This window comes from Podarcis pityusensis (assembly GCF_964106645.2).
Source record: "Podarcis pityusensis genome assembly, chromosome: 10".
Lineage (NCBI taxonomy): Eukaryota > Metazoa > Chordata > Lepidosauria > Squamata > Lacertidae > Podarcis > Podarcis pityusensis.
This window is the reverse complement of record NC_138035.1, coordinates 67,796,975-67,822,754: the sequence shown is the minus strand read 5'-3', so window position 1 is coordinate 67,822,754 and position 25,780 is coordinate 67,796,975. Positions and strand designations below refer to the sequence as shown.

Here is a 25,780-nt window from a genome sequence, read left to right as displayed (position 1 = left end):
CTTAACCCGAGGTACCACTGTACTTTCGAAATGGTTCAATATGGCCATGGATCAGATGATAAAAACTGAACACATATACGTGTAAAGTAAAAATGAAAATGGTAAACATGTGTGCTCGGTTCCTTGAAGGAAGCAAAGGATAAGCCATACATAAATACATTTCATTCCTGGGACTATGATGATTTCCTGTGAAGCCTTCACTTACCTAACTGGGCTGTCATCATGAATCTAACAGAATCACAGAAATCCCTTATTATTCTTATGGGCCGACGAGTTGAGAGGTCAAGCAGTAAGATATGTCCTCCCCCTGTGCCAATCCAAAGGGCTGTATTCTTCTGCAGGCAGATGCTCTTCACTCTTCCCAAAATAGCAACTTCTTGTTTTGATTCTTTATTCAGGTTTGGCACCTCCTCCCTAAAACAATATGATACCATTGTATGTTAACGTTGCAATGGGTCATGCCTTTCCTTTTGTTTCCCGTATATTTTCACATAAGCATCTCATTAAGCGGCCATTTGTTTAATGGAAAGAAGGACAGAAATGCTTTAAGCTACACCAGCTTCCTATTCTCTCTTTGCACTATCATTTAGAATACTAAAAGCAGACGCCTAGCAATCTCTGGTCACTTCCTGCCTGTGAGAACAACTGCCCAGTTTGAGTAGTTGCCAACATATGTGCTTCTTGCAATAAAGTGTGCCTTCGTAATAAACCTACAAGAAAAGTTTGTGCATTGTAATACATAGCAAAATCTCTACTGCACTCTTGAGCTACAAATTCACTTTAAATGGGCAAATATATTACAGTAAGAAAAATGATGGGGAAAAGCATAGGAATGTATCAGATAACTACCACACTGTATAACCTCTGTGCAATCAGGACAAACAGGTCATCTGGAGGCCTTTTTATTTATTTTTTACTATTAAAGCTTCGCTTGTGGAACACATTTTTAAAATCAGCTTAACCACCCATGATATCCCTGACTTCTCTGTGACAGCTGTACACAAAATATCAAACACTCACTTTAGAAAATGCATGCAGTCGATTAGTTCACAAAGCTTCTCTGTCTTTTTATCCCAAACTTCCACAAAATAGCTATTTTTCTTTGCCAAGTAGATGGATTTGTCTACTGCTATGGAAATGATATTGGCATCACTGTGAGCCCTGTGGCATAATCTGAGGGGCAGAAAAGAAAAATCAGAATGATATATGATGGTACAGAGCATATAACATGTGTTTGCAAAGATGGGAAGTTTACAATAGACACCTCTGAAAAGCTTGGTCCCATCCCTGCAATAACCTAGATCCAAAGGCCTACCTGCAGAAGTTCCACATCCAGAGCTGTTCACCTCCCCTGAAAATCTGCTCCTAGGCGTTGAGGTACCCTTCAAAAAAATGTGTGCCACAGTGGGAGAGGATACTTCCCTTCCCAGCACCAGCTCACACAAGTAAGTACTTTCTGCTCCTACACAGAAATCTCTGGGTACTGAGTTATCCTCAGTGGCTACATGTTTGAATTTAATGCGTGTCCAAACTAAGAGCCTTCAGCTGTGGAATGCCCTCCTCCCACAAGTCTGACTGCCATCAATATTGTCATCACTCTAGTGCCAAATTAATCCCCCCCCCCCATAGTTGTTGGTTTAGCTGATGGTTGTTTAGCTTCCTCTGCTTTTTGAGCTGACTTTGCTCTGAATTTCATTGTTCTGTTGTGGTGTATTTCATGTTCTATACGAGTGGTTCTCAACCTTTTATTGGCCATGCCAAACCTAAGCATCTCTAAAACCCTGATGACCCCGGGACATATAATTATTACTATTCAAAAAGTGAACTCCTATTCACGTGGAGGAAGCATAGAAGGACATTAACTGTTAATAACGCATTCTTAAATTGCCCCCCTTAAAAATCAAATTGCCCTGCTGTGGGGTGTGTGCCCCACATTGGGAACCACGGTTCTGTATCCAGCCTAGTATCTGTAAGTTGAAGGGTATGCAACTCCTATAATCCTTGCACACTGAAAATGCTGGCTGGGGCCAATGAGAGTTAAGAGTTCAACAACATCTGGAGGGTATCACATGACCAACTCTGATGTAGATACGTGCAGATAATGTGCAAACGTTTATATATGCTCAATGAGGGCTTGATTTATTGCCAATTGATGTCACTTAAGACTACCTCCATGACATCCATGGATTTGTTCAGATCAGCTTCTGGGCGTCCAAAGTTCACAAGGAAAAAATCAGTGGGAGTTCGCACAGAAATGTATTCCAAGGCGTTTCTAAGAAACACACATGGATCAGCATAATAGAAATAAATGGGAAAATACATCTGACAAAGGTGTGCAACGTTTATGCAAGCGTGAAAGTACTTGGGACTCCCTGACCCTCAGTCATATGAATGGAAGACACTCAGCATTTGTTTGGAAACTGTAAACAGTTTGGTTAACCTTATCACACAATTTATTTTTTACAAGTGATAAGGCCAAATAAGGTTTCTCATGGTTGGGTGAGGAGAATCTTATTCTCCTCATTCCACCAAAAAGATGCAGATAGGGTAAAGAGAAGTACCAGGCAAAAAGAAAAGCAAGATACTTAAAGAATAAATGATGCATTTTAAAGAACACAACCAGAAGAGACAAAGGCATGTAGTGAAAATTAAAAGAAATGAACTTACATTTGGCTTGTTTTTGTCTCAATGATTTTTTGGACGCAGAAGTCATTAGAAAATGATATAATCTTTGTTCCACAGCCTCCCCAGATTGTATTTTTTTCACATGAATAAACAGATTCTTTTAAGCACATAAGTGGGGTGCTGCGGGTTCCAAGTTGTAAAATCTTCAAAGGTGCAGCATCTTTGCACTGGAAGTATAGCAAAAAACATCGGTGAGAAATATCTCCAGGCATGAATAAAACACCAGTCCCTGCTAATATACATAACTTTAAATGTTGTTGTTGTTGCATGGTCATTCAACACTAACAACAACAACAACAATAAAATACCCTGCCTTTTTCCCTGGCGGAACTCAAAGTAGCTTACAAATAAAATTAAGAACTGCTAAAAAAATAGGGGGAACAATCATTAAAAACAATTAAACACTGATAAAACTATATACATATATAAAACCTGTTTGAAACCTAAAAATAATTACATTAAAAAATACTGGGATACCATTTCTATGATATGCAGAATCTAAAAGATCTAAGCATAAACAACTTAAATATAAACCAAGATGCATTCATAAGCATTACGGAAAATGAGAAAATATGAGGAGACACAATTGTTGAAGAGGGAAACATGACAAGTGAAGGAATGAAACTCATTGCGTATGATCCACAATTCTTCTGTAATGCTATAAAAGAAATTAACCTTGTTTATAAAATGGATTTTGATTAAAATTAATCATAATTCCTGAGCTGTTTGTACAGTTTACTATATTTATAAGCAAAGAGAGGAGCAGGTTGGCCATGATTTGATCATTGTGCACCAGCCCACTGCTCATTTGTGGTAACCCATAATTTGTTTCAGGCTATGGCTTACCATGATGTGTGAAAGGGGCCTTTATATGGCTTCCCTATTCAGTGATATTTCAATAACATCTGCTGCCAAAGAGTTTTAGAAAGACCTCTAACCTTTGAACACCATTTGTGTTCAAAAGGGGGAAGTGCATCAAAAACTATGTATGTGTTTCATTGCTACAGAATTACTGGAAGATAGTGTTGCAGATGTACCTTTACTGCTGTGTCTTTAAAAACCGCTAGCTGTCCATCAGCTGTACCAGCACAAAAATAGTTCTGTTTGCTGAAATGAAACAGGGAATTTTGCAAGTATATCATTGAAATAAACTGATTATATATATCTTACTAAACCACTGCATGATTCTTATAGAAATAACCGTTCACTGCATACTAAATGAACCATTACACAAGCATGATTTTTAGTGAGATGCACCAATATACGTGTGCAGTATTATGACTGGAAGCACAAATCAAAAGCATTCAGTTTCATTTTTAAAAAGTCTACCCTTCAAGTAATAATGCAATTAGACACCTGCACAAAGGTGATAATAATTCTCACAACACCCATTTAAGCTATTTGAATATGTAGGTATGAGATGCACAGGTATGTAAAATTATTTCTGGGTGGACCTTTGTTTTGTACTTTTCTAACTATAAATCTATTATGAAATTTCATCTATACTTAGATACAACCGTACTTTTGCTTTGCATAAGAGTAGTAGTAAAGACATGTGACAGAATCCGACATCTTCTGAAGTTGGTGCCTGGGCTTCTCCTCTTCTGCGTGAAAGACCCACAAACAACCAGAATGAGTTCCTGCTATAATCCAGTTCTCCTTCTCTGCAGAAAGAGTTACCAAGGCCATACACAATACTCTGTTATCTGCAATTTCCTGGTGGGGAACAATATATATAGTAAACATCTGGACACAATTACATAAACACATTAATCTTATTATTATCTTTTTATTTTACCAATTCCCTTGAATTCTAGAAAAAGCTCCATTCGACTGACTACTTTATCTTTCCAAAATTAGTAGCTACCATGGGGCTATGGAACATGTAAATGCTTCTTTTTCTCTAAGGACAGCTGGTCAGGTGCACTTTCCCTTTCTCTGAATATTACACTTTTGTAAGCAGCAGTACATTAAGGAGAAAAGATTAAGTGACCAGTTCCCTGCTGCCCTTCCTCTACTCATAGTAGTAACGAACCTGGATTCTTGAATGTCCAAGGAGTAGCAGCTCAAAGGAGGAAATGAATCCACTCACTGGGCCCTTCCCGAGTAAGCCTACAAAGCACCAGATTCTACACGCAGCCTTCAGAGGAAGTACCTTTATCTATGAAAGCTGATAGACTGCCATCTCCTCTGAGGACCAAGAAAGCCCTGCACAGCTTCCATTGGCCAAGTCCCAGCAGCTCAAAAAGTTTACCACCTGAATACTAGGCTCTCCTGCATGATTGCTGACTGTGGTCCTGAAACACGTGTTCTTTTGTTTTGAACCAGAACCCTTGTTCCAGTTCAGGGCTCTGACTTCTTTCCAGCGAAAAGACATATTGTGCCTGCCTCCTATCATCTCCTTTGGGCTGTCCTCTTTTTCTCTCTCAAAAATTTAAAAAAACAACCAAACCTCTCAAGGTTGCATCATCATCGTTATTATTATTAAGTCAGGGTTCCATATATTTTTATTTAATGTTTTATATGCCCGTAAGATTATAGCACTTATTGACACATAAAGAGGTTTAAAAGATAGGACTCACTGTTGCTAGGCTAACATTGAAAACTGTAACAGCTATGGTAACAATTATTGTTCCTCTACCAAATGAGTATGTAATTGAATGCTATTATGAGACTGATAGATCTGAGATGTAAAAGAAATCTCCATTACAAAATGCAAAACAAAACAAACCTTTCTATGGCATGCAAATATATATACATGCTGAATTAACTGCCCTTTGAGATTCTACTAATTAAGGCATGGTGTTTATTATATACTGCATCTACCAGGACTGAAGCATTTCTATTAAGCACCAGCTTTTACACTTACCTGACACCTGTGTCCATCTGAATTTAAATCAATAAATGAGATCTGTGCTGCTTCTAAGTTTCCGCTACCTATCCAGATTCCTGTCTTCTTACAACTTGGATTTGCAGCAACCATGCAATCTGCTCCAAAAGGAGAGGGTACTGAGATGTATCTCATCAAGCAGACAAGTTCTGCCGAGTTCAAAATATCATAAACCTGCAGAAATAGCACATTAGTAGCAACAGTGAGTAATGGCTCGTTCTTATACATTATGTTCCTTACACCACAGTAATAAAATGCACTGCCAATACTGCATATACTGTATTGTTTAGAAAGGCATTTAATGACACATTCATTTATACAGCAGATCAGATGGTGTTCTCCACTTATAAACACATAACCCACAGTAAATGCCTACCTGAGCAGATGTAGGTCTTTCCTGAGGATTTTCTTTCAAACACTTCTTAATTAAATCTTCAACGTCTGGCCAGGGGGTGCAGCTATATTCTTTGACAGGATCTAGAATTTAAGTTTTTGAGTTTCAGATGAAGAAAAGGAACTACACAGACCAGTGTTAAGTATACAGTCCTCTGCGCACCAGAAGCCGTTTAGTTACATGACCCGGAAAGCTTTCTGTGGACAAACACCAGCTCTCTCGGCCTGAAAGTGAGATGAGTGCCGCAACCCCATAGTCACCTTTGACTGGACTTAACCGTCCAAGGGTCCTTTACCTTTTTATAGTAAAATCAACTGCTTTTAAATTCTTGCTTACTGCAAGAACTCCTTCAGTCAAAATGGGTTTGAAAAGAATGTACATCCCTCCCATAAGTACCTTATTTTTCTGTGTATAAGATGAGGTTTTTTGCTAAGTCTTGTTTCTTTCACAGAAGAGCCCAAAATTTACTCTCAGCATCAAGACACAGAGAATTAAACAAATTACAAATTTTAAAATATTGGTCCTCATGAACTCCAAGCAGCAGATGGTACACTGTTATTGAATACTGTTTTGTAACCTTGTTCTCTTCAATGTAACTATTTGCTGCTTACACAAGTATTTCCTTAACCTTGCTTTAATGTTAGAATGGACCACCCCCACCCACGCAGAATTGTGTGCACACATAATACAGTGGTACCTCAGGTTACATACGCTTCAGGTTACAGACTCTGCTAACCCAGAAATAGTGCTTCAGGTTAAGAACTTTGCTTCAGGATGAGAACAAAAATCATGCTCTGGGGGCGCAGCGGCAGCGGGAGGCCCTATTAGCTAAAGTGGTGCTTCAGGTTAAGAACAGTTTCAGGTTAAGAACGGACCTCCGGAACGAATTAAGTACTTAACCCGAGGTACCACTGTACACATAATGTCCTACACATACCATCTTATATGAGGACATTAAATAATGAAAAATAAACCACCAGTGAACAACCTGAGTATATCAACATAACTAAGGAGGCACAATGTATTCTGTAAACTTACATGGCAGTGGTTGAGCCAGATAATATTAGCTGCCCTGAATTTCTGTTGGTTTTAATGGAACACTGTGCACCGAATGTTTGCAGTACCTTCAGTTTCTAGGCCACTTGATATCTTTATTCCAAACCTTTCCTCTTCTGCCTTTTTGGCTTTCAGTACTGTCTACTGCTCATGCAACAACCACTGTATTGAACACTAGGAGAAGTAAACATACCTGGCAATTTTCCATGGATAGCTAAGTCATCAAATTCATTAGGAAATTTCATGCCTTCTAATATTCTCCCACCAGCTGTTAAAATGTCATACAGGAGCAAGCCAAATGAATAAACATCAGCTTGCTGATTGTAAATAACATTTCCTCTTGCAACTTCTGGTGCTCTGAAGCCTAAAAAATAATACCCAAGTCATTAATTGTTATGCTTCTTGCCATTCTGCTGCTGAATTTGTTGTTTTAATTTAGGAACCTCAAGTTATGTTAAGCGACATAAGAAACTTCACACGAACACCAACTATTTAGGGCCTAAAAAGAGCCGAGATCTTCCAGAAAGCAATCATGAATGTTAATAAGAAAAAACATCTCTTACACTCTGTCTCTGTCTCTCTTTCCACAGAAGCATAATATGCAAAGGAGAATAAGAAAGTCACTGAAAGACTTTATACACAGGCTCTCATACATCTACTCAAAGTCCAAGCTGGCTATGCGTCAACAAGCAACAACCCCAAAAAGGTAAAGTGAAGCATTTGGCCTTGAGAGGCTGTATGCAATATGGAGATCTGACTTATACCGAGTCAGACAATTAGTCTATCTAGCTCAGTAGTGTTTACACTGAATGGCTCTCAAGTCAGGGGATTCTCCCAGGACCCAGCCAAATCTGGATACGCTTGGAATTAAACATGGGACCTTCTGTGTGCAAAGCATATTTTATAAAGATTATATGCCTGTTTTAAGATGCAACCCCACCACTACTTGTGTGTCGAGACCCCGCAGCCACCCCCTCGTTGGAAATAACTCACACAAGGACACGGATATTAGGTTTATGTTATTGGGCAAATTTTGGCCACAACTTTATTGAATTACAGAATGTGAGTGGTATTGGCTTAGGCATTGATTGGACCTGACTATATCTGACTCCTACCCATTGTGCAGGAAGTCCACTAAGGGTAAGCCACCGGTAGGGGGAGCCCTATCAATGCAAACCAACTCAAGCTCCCCCTGGTGTTCCCGTCGGGGTCGTGTCAAGGCCCTAGCCCCCAGCCGGGCTTCAGACTAGATCAACACCCCCGGATTCCTTTAACGGAATACCCTTACGCATGGAGAGGCAGGTGATGGCCACACCTCCCCTCCCCCACACAAGGTCAAACAATGCCTAACTGCAACCCTAACAAAGTTGTGACGATTGCTACGAGGTAGGCGAAAACCAAGTGGCCAGTGCCAATTTGCCAAGTGGAAAAATTCCTACCAGGCCCCTCAGACAACCAAGGCGACCAACCGAAGTCCATAGCAAGGCCATTGCCTAACTTGCAAAATAAGGAGGGAGGGTGGGTGATCGAGGAAGCGAGCCAAAGTGGAAGTCCTCTGGCTTGCTCCTCCGTTTAAACAGCCCTGGCCACGCCCCCCCGGCCAGCGGGTTGGCTGGCCGGGCTGACTTGGCCAGGATCCCCAGGCAATGGGGGACAAAGTCCCCCGCCCCCGGTGGGGAGTGGGTGACCACGCGGTCCACCGCAACTCCTCCCCACTGGGAAGTGGAGCGGATTTACCAGAGAATCATAGAATCATAGAGTTGGAAGAGACCACAAGGGCCATCGAGTCCAACCCCCTGCCAAGCAGGAAACACCATCAGAGCACTCCTGACATATGGTTGTCAAGCCTCTGCTTAAAGACCTCCAAAGAAGGAGACTCCACCACCATTTAACCCAATGGAACTTATTTATGAGTAGACGTGCCTAGGATTGCACTGCAAGCCATCTTATTAAAATAATGCATGTTGAAACATCTTATTCTGTATCCCTAAACAGTCCTGCTCAGTGGTTTTACAGAGACATAGGAAAAGAAGCAATTGCGTATGTTCAAGGAAAGGCTTATGAAGATGAAAAATTGCCATCACTACCTGCAGGACCCTGACAGGGTTCTAGGAAGGAGTTAACCCTGTGTTCCCAAATGGAAGAGAGTAATCATTTACTTTAAAACCATTTCCCCTTAGGATGGGGAGAGTAAGGCTGGTCACTGGCTTTGGAAAATTTAGTTCTTCTAAATTACATTTCTCAAATGAGTCATGATGTTAACCTTGTTACACTACAAGAGACTCATGTGATACCTTGATTTGATTAAATATGAAGACCTTCATACCTGGTGTGCCCTCAGATGTTTTTATCCCCATTCTACAGCAATACTGGGCGATACCATAATCGGCAATCTTTGCAATGACCGCTGAATTGGGATACAGTGTAAAGAGAAGCACATTGTGGGGCTTTAGATCACGGTAGATGATCATTGCTGAATGCAGATACCTGTGAGAAAAATATATGTATTGGAAATATTGAAAATGAGAAGTAGTGCCAGTCCATAAGGCAGCTTCAAAACATCTAGTCATATGTGAACAGAGTGCACAACATTTCAGATTGATCAAATTTAGGAAATCCATTAGTATAAGTGAAAATTACTTAGCAGAAATATAATATTCAGAAACATGTATTGCAATGGGGGGAAATCCATTTTGATTTTTTTGTGCTGAAGCAAACATTTAAAGATAGTTTTACCTTAAGCCATCGGCTACATGTAGAGCTATCCTGTGCTGGAGTGTTCTGGTTAGACTGGCATTGTCTTGTTGCAGCAATCGATCTAGAGACCCTTTTGGTGCTAACTCCATGACAAGCATTCGGGGACGCACTGCTGCAGCCAGCAAGAGCACTAAACTAGGGTGATGAAGATGGCAAAGCACTGCAAGTTCCTGGAAACAGTAAAATGAAAATGAAGCAACAGAAGCACAAGCACTGGTTTTTCAGTGGCAATTCTGTGCTCAGGTGGGTGGGAGGTCAAATAGATTATTGGAGCCAGCTCTATCTTGTATGCACAAAGTGTCAGAAAACAATTTGGGAAGGGCTTCTAAATTTCTACCTTGCCAGTATTATATAACAAGTTATTGTGTTAACTTGTAATAACTTCCCTACAAGCCAGAAACACAATTTCTTAAAAGTTAAGGTAATTCAAATATTAATAGCCCCCATTTCTTTTACAGAGGAGATCCACAAGCAATTAAAATATAAAAAAAAAAAATACAAAAACACAAAAATTACCCTGGGATACAAAAACCTGGGGATAACCAGTTTCCCTAACTAGCAGTACTACTGTCTTATCTGGATTTAAATTGTTCACCCAGTCCCTCAAGGCATTCAAAAAGTGGTTCACAATATTTAGAAAGTGAGTTTTTCTTCTTTTAAGCTGCTGAAACCTTCAGAATGGGTGCTTCTCCCAAACAAGCTCTTCAAAGACTTACTTGTCTTAGAAGTCTAAGAGATGTGTGCTTATTAAAAATCTTTACAGCTGCCTCATTTCCACTGTAAGAAGCACGGTATACAGATCCAAATCCACCATCACCTTTCCCAAAAGAAAACAGAACACAATGTAAAAAATATATAGACTGTAATCCATCCCAAATTTGCCAGGGCCCATTCTTTAAAATATACAGTACAAAGAATTCCTTTTTGTATGTTCTACAATATAGGTGCTCCCTATACTTCTCAAGAACTGGTCAATGAACAAGTTAAATTAGGCCTCATATAATTTATCAATCAATTTGCACAGTTAATCTATTTTATTCAACTCAGAATAAAATGGATAAATGTTAAAATGTTATGTACTAGGGTAATCAATAGTAAGCAATAGCCCCTCTCTTATAAAAGTATGCCCCTCTTGGTTCAAGGAATGTATACCAGTTTGGAAAATTATACAAGCTGGCAGTCTCACAGCTATAGCAACAATAGTTACCTAGAAGAAATTCTGGTGTTTGGCAAAATACTAGTTCCTCATTTTTCAACATTATATTTCTAGGTAAATCGGCCAGTATCAGGTCTGGAGCAATTCGGGCAATTGCAATGGTACATTTTGGCTGATCTGGATTCACCAAGAGGTCACCTATATGGATAAGGAGAAACAAAAATACAAAAGATTGAACAAAGAGATTGTCACGGTCCGGGTCATTGGCAGCAGCAGTCCAGATCCGACACCCCAGGACCAGGCTATAGATGGTAACAATGGTAGCAGTTCAATGGAGGACAGAAACTGGAGGAGAAGGAGAAGGAACTGGAGCAAGGCTAGGAATGCTGAAGCAGGATCAGGAACTGGATCAGGAAATAAAGCAGGGTCAGGAGTGAAAGTAGGAACTGACAACAGCTGGGAATAAACAACGTTGCTGTGACAAAGAGCCAGGGGAAAATGCATCTCCTGATCTGGCCACACCTGCCAGGCTGCACCCGACTCCCCCGAAACAAACACAGCAAGGGCCTGGTTCTGCAACTCCTCACTGCGCTCGGGACCTGGCCCCTGCAAATACGCATGGTATCCATTATTCCATACATATAAAATTCTATGTACCTTTGAATAATAAATGCCATGTACTTAAAGAGGTTAAATGGAATCATTTGTTGTGAAGCATAAAACGAAAACACTGATCTGTTGTTAAAGGTCCTCTGGACAGAGGGTTTCTGTAACTTGGAAAATCAATTCAAACTGCTTATTACCAATGTGAAACTTCCAGAGCGGCAGTACGTATTATATTTGTACTGGCAGTTAACAGAAGCTGTTTGGAGTTTACCATCTGGGATGAAGTTGATCAGGAGTTCCTGAGTGTAGCTGATCTCAGCAGTGTTTGCATTCAGTGCTGAATTTAAATTCAGTACAAAAACCAAGTTGTGCCACTGACAGATTGGCTGCACTTGGAAGGCTCCTGAGTGGAACTGATTGCAGTGTGCCTTGTATTTGGCACCAAATGCAAGCTTTGCTTGCAGAGGAACAATTGAGAGTGCACTGTTATGCTCACAATAGTTCTTTTGCAGTCATGGCTCCATGCCTGATATCAAACGATGTCAGGTGTGGGACATCTTGGTGGGACTTGGGGAAAACAGTCTCATGACCAAATCGGGATCCTTGGTGGTCCCAAATCACGCCCCCCAGGCTGAAGGTCCCCTACCTGTGAATTAGGCTATCTGTGATAAAAATACGAGTATATTTATGAGAACAGACATACATTTATTTGCACACTGAAAAGGTATTTCAGGATAGCTTTGTTAAAGCACTAGATACCTTCTTCTGCTTTTTTCAGAAGGTCATCAAGTAATATTTGCTGGTGCTCCTCACCATCCTCAAAGCTATACAAAGCCCATTTTTTCAAGAGTGTTTCTCCTTCACCACAAACATCCACTTCTAGCAAGCCCGGAAACCATTCTTCCATAAGAGAATCAATGTGATCAACAACTTGTCCCAAGAGGATGCAACCTGGATGAGAGTCAAGAAAATGTTATTCGGACCGTGGTGTGCTACAGCTACAAAGTGCAAACCCAACAGCATTCTCCTCCCCAAAATATTCACTCTGGTGTAAGTTTAACCTTTTCTGCAAGAAGGCACAGTAATTTTGAGGAAACTGTTTGGGTTGTTTTCAAAAACTGCCGATTCCACCAGGCAATAGGCTTCAGGTGACCAGTTCAGATATATGCCTTGCCTCCAGTACATCCTGTTAGGACGAAGAGCTCGTTCTGCAGAGAAAGAAAAAAATGGCTTTGCAAAGACTATTTTCCTGCTGTAAGTCTACACAGGTTATTTGACAAAGCATACCACCTCTTAGCTATATATTGCCATGATTTTATATCACTGCATGAAAGTGCAAAGCATAAACACGTAACTGCATATTTGCATGTTAGTATGGCCTCAGAGCATGTATAACATGTCATGAATCAGTTGAGAAAGATGAACTGAAATAATGAAATACTGATTCAGCAAAGGCTAGGGTTCAACTATAATACATTAAAAATTACAGCATTTTTTGCTCTTTAAGATTCACTTTTCCCCTCCTAAAAAATAAGGGGAAATGTGTGTGCGTCTTATGGAGCGAATGCAGGCTGCGCAGCTATCCCAGAAGCCAGAACAGCAAGAGGGCTTCGCTGCGCAGCTATCTCTTTTGCTGTTCTGGCTTCTGGGATTCAGAATATTTTTTTTCTTGTTTTCCTCCTCCAAAAACTAGGTACGTCTTATGGTCTGGTGCGGCTTATAGAGCGAAAAATACAGTAGTAAGCAAAAGAAGTAGCTCCATTATTTATTTCAACCTTTCCTCCCCCGTGCCCACCCCAATTTGAAATTTTTAAAATAACATACTACTGTATCAGGAATCTGATTTATACCAGTTTAGAATACTGATTTATACTGGATCAGACTACCATTTAATTTCTTATTGTTTATTCCTGACTTGGCAGCAATTTTCCAGCAACAGAGGCATTTCTGTTAAATAGAGATCCTAGGGGCTATGGTCACTTCCCCTTACTAATGCCATGTAAAAATATGAGAAATCAAACAGAAAATATAAAAACCCCAACAGATTTTTTTTAAAGGAAACAAAAAGAAGTCATCAATTTCAATATTAAGAGTTCCGAGTTACTTTCAACATTCAATTGGGATACTGTCCCCTCTCCCACCCAAAACTCCCTATGTTTAATCATGTTTTAGCCAAGGAGAGCAATAATGGAGCCATGTGAAAATTAATGTACCTCTTCCTGAAAGAATAAACGGCGACACTTCAAGCAACCTGTTGATTAGCCTGGACCAGAATCCCATGGGAAAATAGGGCATTTCATACAGCCTTATGATAATTTCAGAGTTTTCACAGTGTGGTAACTCTATCACAGGCCTATTATCTGACAAGCTGGAAGAAAAAGTAAAGTTGTTTTTATTTTTTTCTATAGACTGAAAGCAGGGGTTAGAAGTAGCCAGAATGTGCAATGAGTCGCTTTCTCAGGTGTTCTTCATAGTTCTGATTAGCAGGCAAGTCTAAAAAGACCAAAGATAAAACAAGTCATGAACTTCTATCACTACATTTCCTTAACACAGCACCTGCTTTCAAGCCTTTTGTTTACCTGCTTGGAACAAGGAGCTGATCTTCTCCTAGTGGCAGTGCTATCTGGAACTTCTCCAGAAGCCTGAAGTATTTACACATGTAAACCTTAGGAAATTTGCTTTTCTTTAGCAGGAAGTTCTCTACATCGGTACGCTTTATGATTCCCTTTGGGTACTTAGGAAAGCCTTCGACCTTCACTGTCAAGATCTAGGGAAAAGAAACAAAACTCAAGAGTTCTTGGGGGGAAAAGTGGGGCCTGAAGCAGGAAGGCAAGAGGTTGATGTGAACTCAGTTGGTCACAAAAAAAAGAAAACATCTGAAAACTCACCTGTGCCATGATTTTACATAGCCATTTAGGGTCCACAAAATACAAGTCGCTTAGCTGAAGTGCCGGATCTTGAAAATGGAGCAGAACACCTGGGTGAAGAGCAGAACAAATTAATATTTTAATCAACACATATTGTACTTGTAGATATTAGCACTGCTTGGTTCTTGTGGTAGGTTGGACCCAAAATAGCCAAGAGCAAGACTCCACTGAATCTTAAAGGAAGAAGACAATTTTGATGGAACAGTGCGTTTGGATTAGGGATGGGGAAATCTGTCAGTTTTGTTTTCTATTTTTTCCAATCTTATGTTCACTTCTTCACATTTCCACATCAGCTTGTGATTTTATTTTCTTCAAAAGTTCTTCAATAAGACTCACCAGCATTTTAGTGCAAATTTCTCCCAATATACCCATTTTTGCAAAGCAATTTTCACTAATGCAACAATACGAATCTCAGCAGTTGTCTATTTATTTTAGAGGAGAATGAAGATATTCTACTTGAGATCAATAGCAAAACTTTTATACCTAGAAGTGTGCTATTCTTAGCAGAAATAAACAAACAGAAAGGTACATACAGTGGTACCTCCGGTTACGAACTTAATTTGTTCTGGAGGTCCGTTCTTAAACCAAAACCGTTCTTAATCTGAGGTGTGCTTTCACTAATGGGGCCTCCTGCTGCCACTGTGCACAACTCCCGCTCGCATCCTGGGTCAAAGTTCGCTACCAGGAGACCTACTTCCGGGTTAGTGGAGCTCATTACCCGAAGCGTTTGTAAGGAGGACGGTACATAACCCGAGGTTCCACTGTAGTACATTTTCAGACATGGATAGATTGTTTAAAATCTTGGGGCAGTACTGCAGGTAAGCAAGGGGCTTCCAATCATTAAAAAATTCTCTTGAAAATAGTCTCATGCACCAAACTATGCTAGAGCAAAGGCAGAAATATACAGTGGTGCCTCGCAAGACGAAAAGAATCCGTTCCGCGAGTCTCTTCGTCTTGCGGTTTTTTCGTCTTGCGAAGCAAGCCCATTAGCGGTTTAGCGGCTTAGCGCTATTAGCGGCTTAGCGGGCTTAGCGGATCAGCTGTTAAGCGGCTTAGCGGATCAGCTGATAAGCGGCTTAGTGGCTTAACGGAGCAGCTGTTAAGCGGCTTAGCGGATCAGCTGATAAGCGGCTTAGCGATCAGCTGTTAAGCGGCTTAGCGGATCAGCTGATAAGCGGCTTAGCGGCTTGGGGAAAAGGGGGGGGGGGGAGGAAAAAACCCCCGCAGGAACTCGCAAGACATTTTCGTCTTGCGAAGCAAGCCCATAGGAAATTTGTTTTGCGAAGCACCTCCAAAACGGAAAACCCTTTCATCTAGCGGGTTTTCCGTCTTGCGAGGCATTCGTCTTGCGGGGCACCACTGTACACTGTTGCAGCAAACACATTTCCTAAACACATTTCTACTTGCTAAAATGCAAGGAGAGGCATTTGCAGAGGAGCAGTGATGGGTGTCAACTTTACCTTTTTTCTTGCCTATCTATTCTCCCTACAAATACCTTCCTCACGGTCATCTCTCTCCTAGTTAAGGGTATGAGTCTATAAGAATCCAGCTGTAAGAAAAAATGGAGGGAGAGGGAGGGTGGAAAGGACACAAAAGCTAAGAACATCATATTTTGATGTTGCATGTTACCTGATTCATTCAGAAAGTGAACAGCATGTGGGAGCTCATTTTCATCCAACTGCAATTGGTTTTCTTGCACCAATTCTAACAACCTCTTGTGGTCAATCACAGGAAATTCAGCGGGAACATTTTTGCATTCCTCTAAAATTCTCTTCTGAAGTTCCAAGTAGCTGTCTGGGATTAACTGCCCAACAACGGGCTGGTCTCCGATCTGTAGAACAAACATGCTTTGTCTAGACCTTTTTATGAATTCTTTAGTGATGGGTCAAACCTCCCTAATCAGGTTTGGAAAACTAAATAATTTATCCTAAAACTCAAGTCTGAGCCCATTTCTAGGCCAAACTGGACCCCATCACAACCATGATGTCATGGGAAATGGAACTCCAAATCCTGGCTGGCCGGCCTCCACTCTGCCCATTCAGTAGCCTGGGCAGCTGCTGTGGTGGAAGAAGATGGGATGTTCTTCACCCCCTGCTCTTGTACTCTGTCAGAGCAGGGGGTGGTTTTCCCAATGCTACTGACCTCAGCAGTGCTGGCTCAGTCAAAGCAGAGTGCTAAGACAGTGGAGGAACGAGACCTCCTTCTATTATTACACTGCCAAAACTCCTTGTCCTTCTGCTAGCAGGTGAAGACAGTTTTATTCCAACAGGCCATTTGGAACTGACACTTTTTAAGGAGAGGGCTTTTAAAAGTGCTGTGCTATTTTTATTACCAGTATTTTAATAGATTTGTTTTCATATTGTTTTAATTCTATTAGAATTTAATTACTTTTAAACTATTGTCTTTTTTTATCTTTTTACCTTTTTGTATTTTTTCATGATAATTTGTGCAAGCCACCTCGAATCCCACTCTGGGTAAAAGGCAAGCAAAAGCAACCACAACAAATCTTACGAGAAAACAAGAGAGGGTGTTTTAAGACATAGAAATGTATAAATCCATATGACTTATTTCTACTGCTCTTGACTGACAATTCACATGACACTGTGCATAATACCTGACTTCTAGTTCCAAATCTCTTCTCCCGTCTCCTGATGATTAGATTTATACCCCACACCTTCCTACAAAGGAGCCCAACGGTGGCTTTACTGGGATACTTTGCATTATTTACAATTTCTCTGACGCCTTTACAGTCACTGTCTATGCAATGAGAATAACTTATGAACTGCTTTTTGTTGTAAGGTTATGATATAAGGATTGGTAAAATGTTTTTTGCACATTAGAAGAGAAGAGTTTGGATCTGATATTCACTTTATCGCTACCCTAAGGAGTCTCAAAGCGGCTTACAATCTTATTTCCCGGACTTCCGGGTTAGCGCCATCGGCAATTGCGGAGTTCCTCTGACCGGGAGGAACCCGCTCCGTGAAAATCGGGTCTTGCCGCCGCGGCGTAGGCGGAGACCCTTTAAAAATCCCAGGCGGAGGAAGCCTGGGAACGTGGGATTCGGCTGACACCAGGAGCGCCTCCCCTACTTGCAGGGAAACCCCTTTTCGGGGATCCGAAGCGACGTGGGGTGAGCGGCGCGGTGTTTTGAATCGACTGCTACTTTTACGGAGTGAAGCCGCACAGCCGTTGCTGGAGAGCACTGACTTTTTCCTGTGGACAATTGGACTCTAAACAAGTACCCGTGAGTAAAACGGAAAATTGGATTAAGAAACATTTTAATTTGGCACCGAAGCGGGAAGGTTCTAAACAGGAAGTCCGCCTTCCGCTTTTTGTAAATAGACTGAAGCAAAAATTTGCAAGCTAAAGTCTGGAAAGTCGCATATAAAGGACTAAATTTCCTTCAGTTATAACCATCAAAACCCCTTTTGGAAGCAGGAGAAAAGGGGGGAATTTTGATTGTTCAAGCCTGTAGGAGAGAGAGTAAAGAAAGATAAATTTCCACCGTCTCAAACCTGGGAACGGGGTGCCAGAGACAGAAATTCTTGGGGAAGTTCATTGACTGTGAATGGAATGTTTTTTTGACAGATAGTTAAAAAAAGAGAAACAAACTGATTCCAATGTTGCCTTTTGCAATCAAAAGATACAAAATATATGAAAAATGAAAGTAATTTTCTTTTGTTGGACCTGTATACAAAAGATGGATACAAATAGAAATTGTCTCCTCTAGAGGGAGCTTGTTAAATTGTTGCTGGAGTCGATCTGGGGATTTTACAGCTGCAAGATTAGGATCATGAGACTAGACTCTGGCCTTGAATAAAAATGTGTTTAGAAGAAGTTTTGGTGCTTGCTTTTTGCAAGACAAGCGCTTTGTTGGAGCAGATGCATGAGAAGATGGATTTGATGACTGTTGCAGTCAAAAACTTTGGACAAACGGCGAATACCCATATAGAAACCATCCAGGAACCAACTCAGGAACTTGTTTTGACAGGGCAAGTGCAAGTGCAGAAGATAATGGAGGAGGTCGCTGTTGAACCTCAAGTAACACAAATGGAGAGACCCGAGGCCCTGCAGGAGCATAAGCCGCTGTTCTTGAAGATTGAATCTGGAGTGGGCCAGGGGGGGTCTGGAGTTGTGGGGGCTTTTAATTTTGGAGGGTCTTTGAAACATGCTTTTAAATACTTTTTGGACTACAGTGCTGAGTGTGGGGAATGGGACTGTGGGGAATGGGCTGATCTGCTGAGGGGAGGTGGAGATATCTTTGGGTCGGAGTCTCCCCGAGTCCTATTCCTCAATGAGAAAGGAAAGAAACTAAGAAAAAGATCAACAGAAGACAAGGTAAAGTGCAGGTATAAACAAGAAGAAGATCTGCAGAAGGGGCATGGAAGAGACTTAAGAGCCTCGGACACAAGAGCACCAGGTTGATGGACTAGATGGAATGGATAGTAAGGACTGACATAACCCAAGACCAGGAAGAAGAGAAGTTGGATGAAGATTGGAAGAAAGTTTTTTTTTAAAAAAAAAATATTTTGAGAATTAGTGTAAAACTAATGAGTATTAGGAAAAATGTTGAAATGAAACTATTTGGCTTTAGTAGAAATGATATAAGGAGTTATGTATAAATAAATATTAAGTTTTAAGCTTTAAGGTATTTTAAGGTAAGATAAGGTTAAAATAAATTAAGGTAAATTGAATGACAGAACATAGTGAAAGATAGCAAGGATTTGCTGAGTGAATTAATACGTTAGACCGTTAAGATAAATTACTTAACAAAAATTGAGAAAGATGGAAAGAATTTGCTGGAAAAATTAACTAAACTAGAATACAAAAAGGGAGGTGTGAGGAGGTCGAGGAAACAAGCAAATGAAAGATAAAGATATGGAGTATTGGATGTGTGTTTTTTATTGTTGTATTGTTGTATTGGTTTTTATGTTTTTTATTTTCCTTTTTTATGTATCGAAATGTATGTCTTGTTGAATTTTTTGTTGTTTTCCTTTTTCCTTTAATTTCTAAACCTCTAATAAATATTTTTAAAAAAACAAAAAAAAACCAATCTTATTTCCCTTCCTCCCCCACAACAGCTGCATGTGGAGGAGCCGGGAAGCGAACCTGGTTCACCAGATTACGAGTCTACCGCTCTTAACCACTACACCACACTGGCTCATTAAGGAGATACCATTCTGCAGATTGTGTAGTAGTTCCAATTAATGGCACCATAAGCTTTGATTCAACTTTGCAAGCCTTAAAAAACAAAGTGCTACAGTAAACTTTCCTGCATGTGAACGTGTATCTATATGAATGGCATGGCTTACTTTGAAATTCAGACTCTCCTTTATTATAGTTTTTCTAAGTTTCATCATAGCATCAGACTCTTCAGTAGCATTCACAAAATGGTAATCTCGGATTGCTGGAAATCCCCTCTGATTCATCAGTTCCTTGGTAATTTTGTTGACACAAGCTCTACGCTGTTTGTCATTAGAGATGTCTAAATGAGTACCAATGAGAATCACAGGTGAAGATGAAGCTCGGGCCTGCAAAGAACAGATAATCACAGTGCTTGATTAAGATTCTCATCCAGTACATAATATACAGCTTTTAGGATGGTTTTGCTGAGTCAGTCATTGCCCCTACACTTTGGAGTATATTTCCCATAAAGTGCATCACATATAGTTTGGATATTCAACAGTCAATGCACCACTTCAAGGTTTGTGGTTTATGATTTCTCTGAACCGAGACAAACTATGAGCCCAGGATTCGACATAATGCTAAACCAAACCAGGACTTAGCCTCAGGTAGATTAGGAGAAGAGCACTGCGCAACCATGAACTTTGGTCTGGAATCTTGATTGTTTGAGCTAAATCATGGTTTGGCTTAGCATTATGTGCAAACTGGGACACTACATAATGCTATATGCAGACTTGAAAAACGAATATAGAAAATTTGTCCACCTATGATCTTACATAACATTTTATGAGCATAGCACAAAACATGTTATTGTTACTATATCTATTAAATTTATAATTTAATAAACTCTAAAGAAAATATGAAGAAAAAACAACAGTATCTAAGACAGGCCAATAACACTGTCAGGAAAAGCCTGAGCACACAAATGTGTTTTCAACAAACTTTGGACCCACCTTACTGGGGGTACCTCCAGTATGATAAAGTTACCTTGATATTAAACAGCCACGGCTTCATAGCATCCACTTCAGCCTCTCCTTTGCTAAGGTCATAAACAGTAAGGTACAGAGCTCTCTGGGTCATAAAGTGGGGGTGAGCACTGTAGAATTCCTCCTGGCCTAAATAACAACATCATTTTTTTGTGTTATGCGCTTGCTTTTTCTCTCTCCTCTATGTCACAGAAAACCACAATAACATTCCTATGCTGTAATCTGCACAACCTCCAGTTCTTACAGAAAAACCCCAGAGTTCAAATCTTTTTAGGCTAAGAAAAAAATAACATTGCACAGCTTGAGAGGCACCTTGTTCTGAAAAGCTCCCCACAAACACACCAGGAGAGTCCAAATTAGGTAACAACACTCCCAAGAATCCTGAAATTTGGAAGAAATTTTATGCCTGACAGGATCCAGAGAAGAGTTCCAGTTTCTTTCTTCTCTGCAACAATTTCCACTGCTTTTAATATTGGAAGGATATTATACATTTTGCTACAAAATTAACTACGTAAAGGGAAAGGTCCAGAGGGTGGCAACCCCAGAATGGGCTTTTTTGCAGTCGCTTCCTGTTTGTGGAATGCTCTCCCCAGGGAGGTTTGCCTGGTGCCTTCATTAGGTGTTAGGTGAAAACATTCCTTTTCTTTCAGGTTTTTAAACAATCTAAGGCCTTTTAAACTATGTGTGTGTGTGTGTGTGTCCAGGGGTGGGGGAGGTATTTTTTGTTTTTTATTGTGCTGTTTTTTGTGTTTTTATACTGTAAACCACCCTGTGATCCTTGAATGAAGGGTGGTATATAAATTGAATAAATAAATAAGCAAGCAGGCTGCAGGTTGTGCACAGTTCTCTTGCGTCTGCATGCTTAAGTCTTTGAAACCTAGCAATTATCTCTATTTCTATGACTACTAAACCGGACTGAACACCTTACCTATCAAGGCTGACAACACACTTTCATTACAAACATTCAATGACCACTTGCATTTTCACATTGCTAAAATGTTATGAGCCACCCAATATTTACTACGTAACCTAAGATTGTTTTGATGAATCATTGCAAGCTGGATTTGGACAAGGCTGGAAGTTCGTAACACACATTTATACTGAGACTTACACCAGCCACTGGCCAGGTCTGTTCAGTCTCATAGGCTGCCTTGTGCATAGGTCTGAACCAAACAGACTAAGGCCATGCAGTTATTAATCTACATAAAATATAGGAAACAACAACTATGCCATTTGGGACTACACAACTGGACCTTTAAAAAAAGTGTATGGGGGCACAACTGATAAGGAAGTAGCTGTGATTCCATTTCCCCACTGTGCATAAGCCAAGCTTGATGTTAAATGTAAATACGACAAGATACCTCCGAAATCCCAGACACTTAATTCAAGCTCCTTCTTTGTTTTACTCTTCACTGTAACCCTCCAGTCAATCACATCAATGCCAACTGTCGCATTCGGAATTTCCATGTCTTGTCGCTTGCATTTCATTAATTGTTGTAACAGCGTAGTTTTACCGCTGCCTGTATTTCCAACTATCATGAGCTTCATCCGGTTATAAGGGACAGCTTTCTTTAAACGCTGTTGAAGAAACCTTGAGTAAGGGAGGGAACCTTTGTCAGAAAATTGTAATTAAAAAAAACACTCCTTCATATATAAAGACATATGAACCATGCAGATCAAGTTGCAAAACATTAATATTAGCATTATGTATAAAGGTAAAGGTACCCCTGCCCGTACGGGCCGGTCTTGACAGACTCTAGGGTTGTGCGCTCATCTCACTCTATTTATTTTCCAATTTTTGCCACAATGCGTGTCTTGGGACCGTATCAAAAGCTGACTTTAGATCGATAAAAGCAACATATAATTTTTGCTTCAAATTATGGATGTATTTACATAGCAGAAAGTTCAGCACAAAGAACTGGTCCAATGTGGATTTCCCTCTTTGGAAACCTGCCTGGACTTCAGATATCACCTTATTTGTATCTGCCCATTCTTCTAGTCTCCCAAGAAGGAGCCTGGCATATAGTTTGGAGGCTACATCTAACAAACTAATGGGTCTATAATTGGCAGGGTTTTTCTTATCGCCCTTTTTATATATTGGGGCAATTATACTCAACTTCCACCCTTCAGGTATATGACCTGAGCTGTTAATGTATGAAAACAATTTTGCAAAAATGGGTGACCAGAAATCAGGTCTTATCTTATAGATCTCCATTGGGATCATGTCTTCTCCTGGAGCTTTATTAGCTAGTTTATTAGCTACTCTAGAGGCTGGGAGCCAGCGCTATCCGCAGACACTTCCAGGTCACGTGGCCAGCGTGACAAGCTGCATCTGGCGAGCCAGCGCAGCACAGGGAACGCCGTTTGCCTTCCCGCTGGTAAGCGGTCCCTATTTATCTACTTGCACCCGGGGGTGCTTTCGAACTGCTAGGTTGGCAGGCGCTGGGACCGAACGATGGGAGCGCACCCCGCCGCGGGGATTCGAACCGCCGACCTGACAATCGGCAAGTCCTAGGCGCTGAGGTTTTACCCACAGCGCCACCCGCGTCCCAGCATTATGTATAGTTTATTGCTATGAAAAGGAGGCAGAGAAGTCACAGACTTGTATACTCCTGCACTCCCCATCAGAACAGCAGGAGGTTGTGACCAAAAGTTTTCATTTCAGACCAACTACAAAGTAGTGTTTTGTTTGAACATGGACAACCTGTGGCTAATCTTACCTATAGTTAGTTGAAAAAAGCCAACTTCAAACATTAGTTAGGATTCAAGTTACAAGAAAGGAGATTCTGACTAAACATCAGGAATGACTTTCTGACAGTAAAAGCTGTTTGATAGTGGAACTGTCTCCCTCGGGAAGTTGTGGACTCTCCTTCCTTGGAGGTTTTTAAGCAGACGTTGGATGGCCATCTGTCATGTATGATCTAGTTGAGATTCCTGCATTGCCCCGGAGGGTTGGAGTAGATGACACTCGGGGTCCCAACTCTACAATTCTGTGATTCTATGGCTTGTTTCAATTAACCATTAGTTAAGACTAATTACATTACATTTCAGCTCAGTTCAGTTATTTGTTTAAAGCCAGTGACCATCATGGGGGCGGGGAGAGCACCAGAAAGCCCATGATCCCACAAAGTTTTACTTATGTAAAAATTTGTCCTTATTTTTTTCAAGGTCCAATTGCATACAGATTTGTTTTGCAGCTTGGCAGTTTTATCTGTTAAGGCAGATCCTGCTGATACCAGCAAATTCTAAAACATGAACAAAAAAGCAGCCAAATTTATTCTTACAGATTTGCCACTTCAGCCTCCTATTTTCAACAATTTGTCCATTTTTTAAACATATAAATTAAATTGAATTGATAGGTATACTGTTGGTATTGTATTGTATTGTATTGTATTGTTTTGTTTTGCTTTTTAACAGTCAATATATACCCACCCATAAGAATGTTGAGATAACTAACCTTATAATGTCCCTGGCTTTCCATCCCACATACTTGAAGTCAAAGTTAAGATTTAATCCTTCCAAAGGAAGGTCCCATATTCTGGATAACTTTCCCATTTCATCAGGAAAGCTTCTTAATTCTGGATTGTAACTTACATCGAAAGATGTTAAGTTTTCAAGGAACCCAATTTGAGGAGGAATCTAGAGAGAGAGAGGAAGCATATTAACAAAAATCCTTCTTGTGGGGAGGGGTAGAGTAATTTATCTGTGCAAGATCAAGCATGTCAACAGCTAAAATGAACAAATAATAATTAATATAGCAAATCCCTTGTTTCATTTACTATTCTACAATATCTGCAACATAGACAACATATTTTATCTACAGTGGATAGCTTGCAATTTGGAACAAATTATTAATTTAGAATAATCATTTTTCTCCAGTAGCAATGCATCCTTCTATAGAAATGCTATATTACTCCTTCGCAAAACTGATTTTAGGCATGCTAATACCCTTGGAGAGCTATTTTAAAATGGTGTTCTGTTTCTGCTCAGACATCACCCTACAGATCCTGGACCTAGTGACTCATTCTTAGTGATCTCTCTGAAAACATTTATGGACCAAAGAAATATGAATCTACACATACCTAAACACACACACACACACACACACAACCCAGGGTTCTGAAAAGGAGCAAATGATTAATCAAAGTTGCACTCCTCACCATTTGAGGATCTTTGAGCAGATGTCCCTCTCCTTCCCTCCTCTTAAGTCTCACCAAACTGATTGTGTTCACTGGCTTGAGAAGCTTAAGCAGAGCTTTCTATAACTCTTTTCTCATAACTAGGCCAGTAAACTGACCCCTTCCAGAACAACTACTTCACTGGGTCTTATTGCGCCACTGTCCATCCATCACACACAGCTGTTGGCATAATGAAAGCCTGATCCTCTTCAAACTGTTTTTGGGGAGTCTTTTGCCTGTTGCCTCAGCCTTCCTTGCATACTTATAGTATCAAGTTTGTGGCTCTTCCTTTGTCTTCTTGTGATTCCTCCACAGCACAATTTTTCCCATTGGCTTCTGTGGCAGAAGTACTACCCTACGTAGTTGTTTAGTGATAAGGCCACCTTGCTACTCAGGCATCCAAAGAAATTGGTGTTGAAAGAATCATTTTGAAAATAAAGCAACAACGACAAGAAATCATAGGAAAAACCTTGTCCCTATCAAACAGTGTTTCGGGTTTTTTTATAGAACTGTGCTGTGGTGAAGTAAGAATATCATTCTTAAGAGCAACCACCCTATTAATAGTGAAGCTCACAGCTTACCTCTTTTAAGTTGTTGTGGGAGAGGTGAAGCTTTTCGAGCCGAGACCACAAGAAAGCTTTTGCATTCAGATCCAGGATGCTTATTTGATTATGATTAAACAGCAACTCCCTTAAATTAGACGTTTTCCAATGAACTGGCCCAGGCAGAGTTGTAATTTTATTGTTGCTTAAATCCACTGATCTCAGACTAAAAAGAAAATGAGGAATATGCAGACTTGTTATGAGAGGATTATTTCAAAGAACTATACATTAAAAAAACTGTTATCCTGGAACAGGCATATTTATTTTACCCACCGTGTTGAAGATTAAGCCAGTGGATGCCTGTTTATCTCTGTTTCTATACAGTGGTACCTCGCAAGACGAATGCCTCGCAAGACGAA

At 40.4% G+C, this 25,780-nt stretch overlaps 1 protein-coding gene across 2 annotated transcripts in view; it reads right to left on the bottom strand.

The window, feature by feature from the left end:
* Nucleotides 1-25,780, bottom strand: part of LRRK2 (leucine rich repeat kinase 2) — an 87,251-nt gene that overhangs the window by 7,888 nt on the left and 53,583 nt on the right. For both annotated transcript variants that reach the window (XM_081023385.1, XM_081023386.1), the window contains 23 exons: nucleotides 25,401-25,587; nucleotides 24,099-24,280; nucleotides 22,003-22,232; nucleotides 20,643-20,770; nucleotides 19,784-20,002; nucleotides 16,101-16,302; nucleotides 14,433-14,521; nucleotides 14,124-14,311; nucleotides 13,758-13,912; nucleotides 12,606-12,752; nucleotides 12,304-12,495; nucleotides 10,990-11,136; nucleotides 10,499-10,599; nucleotides 9,762-9,952; nucleotides 9,352-9,512; nucleotides 7,219-7,389; nucleotides 5,952-6,052; nucleotides 5,555-5,749; nucleotides 4,208-4,401; nucleotides 3,723-3,792; nucleotides 2,668-2,852; nucleotides 1,021-1,173; nucleotides 206-414 (listed from right to left, as the gene is read on the bottom strand). In XM_081023385.1, the coding sequence (XP_080879511.1) occupies nucleotides 206-414; nucleotides 1,021-1,173; nucleotides 2,668-2,852; nucleotides 3,723-3,792; nucleotides 4,208-4,401; nucleotides 5,555-5,749; nucleotides 5,952-6,052; nucleotides 7,219-7,389; nucleotides 9,352-9,512; nucleotides 9,762-9,952; nucleotides 10,499-10,599; nucleotides 10,990-11,136; nucleotides 12,304-12,495; nucleotides 12,606-12,752; nucleotides 13,758-13,912; nucleotides 14,124-14,311; nucleotides 14,433-14,521; nucleotides 16,101-16,302; nucleotides 19,784-20,002; nucleotides 20,643-20,770; nucleotides 22,003-22,232; nucleotides 24,099-24,280; nucleotides 25,401-25,587 (3,797 nt within the window). The remainder of the gene's footprint in view (nucleotides 1-205; nucleotides 415-1,020; nucleotides 1,174-2,667; nucleotides 2,853-3,722; nucleotides 3,793-4,207; nucleotides 4,402-5,554; nucleotides 5,750-5,951; nucleotides 6,053-7,218; nucleotides 7,390-9,351; nucleotides 9,513-9,761; nucleotides 9,953-10,498; nucleotides 10,600-10,989; nucleotides 11,137-12,303; nucleotides 12,496-12,605; nucleotides 12,753-13,757; nucleotides 13,913-14,123; nucleotides 14,312-14,432; nucleotides 14,522-16,100; nucleotides 16,303-19,783; nucleotides 20,003-20,642; nucleotides 20,771-22,002; nucleotides 22,233-24,098; nucleotides 24,281-25,400; nucleotides 25,588-25,780) is intronic.